This window comes from Oculina patagonica, chromosome 4 (assembly GCF_052425735.1).
Source record: "Oculina patagonica isolate OP01 chromosome 4, crgOcupat, whole genome shotgun sequence".
Lineage (NCBI taxonomy): Eukaryota > Metazoa > Cnidaria > Anthozoa > Scleractinia > Oculinidae > Oculina > Oculina patagonica.
This window is the reverse complement of record NC_135761.1, coordinates 17,821,407-17,827,303: the sequence shown is the minus strand read 5'-3', so window position 1 is coordinate 17,827,303 and position 5,897 is coordinate 17,821,407. Positions and strand designations below refer to the sequence as shown.

Here is a 5,897-nt window from a genome sequence, read left to right as displayed (position 1 = left end):
GACCTACGGACGAATGGACTGAGTGAAACGCTGACTGACCAGCTGATCAATCGACTGACAGACCACCTGACTGACCGGTCAACTGACCGTTCGTCCTTCTGTCTGTCTGTCTGTCTGTCTGTCTGTCTGTCTGTCTGTCTGTCTGTCTGCTTGTCTGAACTGTTTCCATTTTTTCTTCTTTGCATATGAGCGCATTTGCTCTCCAACCGAAACTACGGGGATGTGGGGTTAAATGGCAAACACCTATGTATGGGGGGGGGGGGGGGGGAAAGACATTGTAACAACAACCATTTTTGGTCATCAGACTGACAACCCAGACTTGAGATAATTGTAACGCCATGCCGGCTTTTTCTCAATCACAATGTTTAAATACCTACATTAATCTCTTGAAAAATAATAAATCAATAGAAAGAACCCAACATTCGATAATAATAACGACCGTTCGAGTGCATGCGCAGCAGTTTGATTAAGCATTGTCCAGTAGCTCGATGCTGCACGAGAATGTTTGGCAGAAAGTTACAAATTGTTAAATTCCAATGTATATAGAACCCGCTATGGTGTACTGCTACCACGCCCGATCTATTTGCAAGCATTCCAACATAAACATCATCCATTCGATATGGTTTGATTTCATCAAACAAAGGAACTAAACACTCCACAACATCATATGACATAACAACACCAGCACCAGTACAGAAATCTGGATAGTGTGTACCACTGTACTCTTCATACGGGACACTCCATTTGCCGTATCGAGGTACTTTATCCCTGCGGTGAACTTTACCCATATAAAGTCCTTGTTTAGGTGTAACCTTCCTTTGCAAGAATTTAATCAAATCTTTGGTGTTAACCAGCACATCATCGTCCGCTTTGAGTAGGAAGGAATAATTACAATATCTGGCTGCCCATTCAAGGCCCATCCTCATTTTCAAACTCTGGTTCCAGTAATGTTCATAATAGCCTGCTTGGATTATGTCGGCGTACTGTCGATTTTCTTTTTGGACCGACTCGGAATGTTCTTTATCCGTTGTTTGACCGAGTAAAAAGTATGTCTTCCACTGAGGGGCAGTATTGTTATCTGTACCCCAAGTTTGACGAATTAAATTTCTCCTTTCAAAATTTGCCGGTGCAGACGAGACCAGTATAAGAAGATAATAGTTCTGTAAACAAGCAGTCTTGGTTATCAAAGTCGTTTTGTGCTGGGGAGTTGTTTTCCAAGATTTACAATCGTGACCAGGATTAAAGCCGTTGGAAAAAGTAGGAGGTGCAATGGAGAAGGAAGGCGTAAAGACGAGACCACTGATCAATGAGGTTATTGAGGTAGCTGCTATTATTCCAAAAAGATGAAGCTGCGTTCTCGTCAATGACATCGTCTTTAATTGTAATACTACTATACCGTATTTTAACTTGCGATACATATTGAGTCTGGTACAAGTACGCCACAAAAGACACCTTTCTTCCGAATTCAAGCGTTTCCTAGAACCAAATCAAACTGCATTAGTTTTAATGAACTGAAGGAGACAAGAACAAGGAGAAGAGTTTATTGAACGAGGGTGTGGATTTGCAGTTTCACAATTAAAATTACTATAAACTGTAAACTCCTATTCGGGAAGTTACCAAGCCCTCATCCTGAGTTCTAGCCCCTCCCAGAAATAAAATTGCACCAGCTAAGGGGGGGAGGGGGGGGGTTCCGTGGGTATTTATCGAGCTGACAAGTCCCTTTTTAGTGCGCGTTTTTTTAAATGGAAACGTTAAGCAATTTCTTTGACATCAGAAGAAAGAAGTACTAAGAAGTAAGAAGCCAGCTGAGCAAGAAATACAGGTTTATTTTCCACTCCAATGTGTTGTTTTCATTAAGTAGGACTTAGTTGGCAACTTGTTCTGCAATAACGTAAAAAAGACACATAAAAGAGCCCCTGAGTTTTTGCAAACAAGCTGAAATGGTTCTTTCATGAAGGATGTGGATAAAACAAAAGACAAGTCAGACTGCCGCACAATTGAATCTTGGTTTAAACCTCAGGACTGGCTGCCGAATTATCTACTGCTTTCTATCTTTTTAAACGGAGATTACTATAAAGGCTTCGAACACATTTTCAGGGCTCAAAATAAAATTACAGGTTTTAGTCAGAATTTGCCGGCTTTTTTTGTTAAGGCTCATTTTTTCCCAGCGGTTCAAGAGCCATGTATTTCAAGGGACACAATCCATTTGCATACATGACGTACTCAATGCTCAAAGGTTTGAAATGCATTGTGGGGCAAATTCATCCCATTTATTGTCTGATATGAATTGTTACTTTAACATTACAGCAAGTTTGATTTCAGTTGGCTGATTAAAGCATGATATTTTTATTTCTTCGCTGAAAAGTAGCCGGCAAGTGTCGTCAAAGTGCCGGCTGCCGCTGACAGCCGGCTGCTGTTTTGAACCCTGCGTTCTGGGTACTATCGGCATTAGTCTCTTTTGCAAAAGCCAGTGGATTCAAGTCGCGAAAAAAGCGCTTTTTCTGCTGTGGTCACGTGACTTACCAAATATGGCTGTCCTTCAAGAAAAATAACAGAGGCCTTCCATGCAACAATTGAGTGTGTCAAAAGGGATTGTTCTTTGATGTTTTCAGACACCAAAGATATGACAGGTAAAAGTTTCACATAGCAACAGCTTTGTAGTTAAGGGTCTCTCCCTTAAAGAGGCTACATCTACATTTACAGTGAGGGGAGTCTTGCAAAGGAGGCATACTCTCATCACTGCAAGACATTAAATAAAAAAAAATAAAAAGTGGGGGGAGGGGGGGGATGAAAGACCTTAAGAATATATAATAAAATATGTAAACTATATAATTTAAAAAGATTATTAATACAAGAAAATTTACAATTTAAATAACTTAATATCAAGTTAATTTAGATTAAAAATGAGAACCTAGTTAAAATGCTGTTAATGATAAAAGCAGTTGTTTCTGTGTCTAATATTTAGACATACCGGTAAGAAAATGGCCACCAAAATAATATTAATAATAATAATATTTAAAACTTATATTGCGCTTTTTCTATAAAAATATTCAAAAGCGCATGGGTTTTTGAAAACTGTTTGGCTGAATGGTTTTCAAAGTTAATCTCATTTGTTTGTCACTTTTAACTATAACGCTCGGAAGACATATTTTTTCAAAGCTGTGCTCTTAGAGTCCAAAGGCTCTTTTGCAAGAAATCTTGGGTGTCCAGCTCTTAAAAGCTTTCACGTTAGCAAAGTTATACAAGTACAGTGGAACCCCGATATAACGATCCTCGATATAACGATATTCCCGATATAACGATGAATATTCTATGTCCCGGCAAAAGTTACAGTAAAATGTATGGGACAGAACCCTGATATAACGACCTTCGATATAACTATATTCCCGATGTAACAATGAGAATTTAGCGAACCGAGCGTAAAATCTTCCCCGATATAACGACTGATATTATAAATACACAGTCACAATTTAAGCAAAACACTGAATTTAATACAATAACATAACAGTAAAGGGGTTATCTCTAACGTTTCTGACAACAGCTTTATACAATGATATACGAAAATGATACTGTAGTTTAAGTTTCTTTATCCAGTAAAAAAGTATATCTTAGGTTTACCCCGATACAACAATATTTTCGGTTATTTTACGGACATATCGTTATATCAGGAGTTTCGATATAATGATTCCTCGATATAACGATATAATTTTACTGCTCCCTTGGCATATCATTATATCGGGGTTCCACTGTAACCCAAAGACAAAAGTAAGTTGCCTGTGGCACCTGGGCTCTGCTACAGCACAGTTCTGTTTATGTTATGAAGATATCATGGTTCTGTCACTTAGATTCACAAAAGTAATTTCTTCGCTAACATGAAGTTTCATAAGGGAGTATTTGACATATTTGGCAAAACTTAATAAAATATATACCAAACACAGCCGTGAAGCATTTTAATTAACAGCCTACAAAGAGTTTCATGATTCTCCGCTTATGAATTGTTACCCTGGGTTACAGAGGGTTCGTGTCACGCTTTCGCGGGTTCACGCGGCGTTGCGTGACATCCCATAAAGGGCTGTGAAGGAGACTATAAACCGCTCCTTGGCCTCGCGAAAGAAAAATTCAGGCACATAACGCTGACACTTTTACAGCTTGTTTTAGTGTTCGACTGATCCTAAAATTTGTGTGAATTCTACACCGACAGCCTAAAATAAAAGATACGAATAACGCTCGTATTTTCGATAATTTATAAATAACGTGATTCAGTCGATCGATGATTGTTCGATTGTGGTTACATTTCGATTTTATCAATTCGAACTCAGTCAAGCGCGTATTTTAATTTAAATATTTTTGTTTTGATTTTGTTCGATTGTCAAACGAACAAAGGCAAACTAAGACGACGAAATTTCAATATCTGGCCATCCATAGACGGGGACGTGGGCTAGACCACGTGTCATTTAAAAAGAAGCTTGTAAACAATGTTACTGCCTTTTATTTTGTGTGTCCGTGTACATATCGCGAGGAGAATTGGAAGACCACGAGATAAACCATAACAGTTCTTTTACGAGTGCTCCCCGACCTTTCCAAGTTTATCCATAACTCGATAAAACAGCTAATAAAGCATGAATCGATTTTTATAACATTACGACTCGGGCTATACACTTGTCATAATATAGGCTGGAAACGGTCCACTGCATTCACATTACTATTTCAATTTATTGTTATGAATCAAGTAAGTTTGTAACTTGGATAAACAAATTTCATTCTTCTAAAAATTAAATAACAAAAACAGACGTGATTTTTCCTCAATGGTCCGCTGCTTGCGCAAGCTGTGTCATTAAATTTCAAGTTCAGTGTTAATTAATGTTGTAGCGACATAAATATTCTCTTATTTCCTTGCATCTGGAAAAAAATGTTTCGGCCCAACATATATATTTTGTTCGGAAGAAATTTATGTTTGAATTTTACCAAAATTTCCCGAATTCACCTCCTTGTAACGAAGAAATGAAGACGCCGGATTTGAAAGCATGTTCCTATATTGGATGCACGCTCGTGCTACCACTATTAGTGGTAGCACGAGCGTGCATCCAATATAGGAATGATTCAATACTCGCGACTTTGCTGGCTATATATGCTGTGATAACTAGCGATTATAGTGTTGTAGTGTTGTCTGGTTGTATCACCATTAGGTCTGTTCGCTACACATATCAACTCGCTAGGCTTTATGGCGTAAAACCGATCGAAACCGAAGTATAAGCTTGAAAATTTATTCTGGATGATACACAATAGAAGCCTTTGACCGTCAAGTAAGCCGAGAATAGATGTGTTTGTACTTAAAAAACGATTGTCAGAGGCGACTTACAACACGTTCATATGATACTGAAGCAGAAACCGCTTTTAGCTTGTAAAGCGACTTAAAAGCAAAATACAAAATCGTAAACACGATAGAACTCACCACAGACGTCGACTTCCCTTCTGTAAATTTTCGGCACAGCTATTTCATGTTATCGACAGCGGCATCTTGGTTTCATTGCATCGATTTAAGCCTGATTTAACAGCGGTCCGAGGCACAAGGTACAGAGGCAAACTTTACTATACCAGCTCAATTTTTGCTCGAAGAATCAGTGAAGATTTGATGTCTCGTTGAAGTAAAATGAAATTATCACGTTGCGAAACGTCACGCATCACGTGAAATACGACACCTGCAGGGCGGAGTAACGCGGGTCCACTGTGCATAATATTAAAATAAATTTTACCTCGTGTGGATGTTCCAAGGAAAAGATATTTTAAGCAATATTTTTCCGAGCAGATTTGTTCAATTCCAAATTCGTCTAGAAAGGAAAAAAGCAGCTGCAGTGATATGAATATCAACTTAGCATTTATAAACTGTCATTCTCGAG

General features: G+C 38.4%; 1 protein-coding gene across 2 annotated transcripts; it reads right to left on the bottom strand.

The window, feature by feature from the left end:
• Positions 1-325: 325 nt before the first annotated feature.
• LOC144651787 (beta-1,3-galactosyltransferase 5-like) lies at positions 326-5,651 on the bottom strand. 2 transcript variants are annotated; one of them, XM_078511778.1, is made up of 3 exons: positions 5,453-5,651; positions 2,524-2,739; positions 326-1,476 (listed from the first exon to the last, which is right to left on the bottom strand). In XM_078511778.1, the coding sequence occupies exon 3, from the start codon at positions 1,416-1,418 to the stop codon at positions 402-404; it is 1,017 nt and encodes a 338-aa protein (XP_078367904.1). In that variant the 5' UTR covers positions 1,419-1,476; positions 2,524-2,739; positions 5,453-5,651; the 3' UTR covers positions 326-401. The 2 variants fall into 2 exon arrangements, with proteins under 2 accessions (XP_078367904.1, XP_078367903.1); XM_078511777.1 differs by lacking the exon at positions 2,524-2,739.
• Between the last annotated feature and the right edge of the window lie 246 nt (positions 5,652-5,897).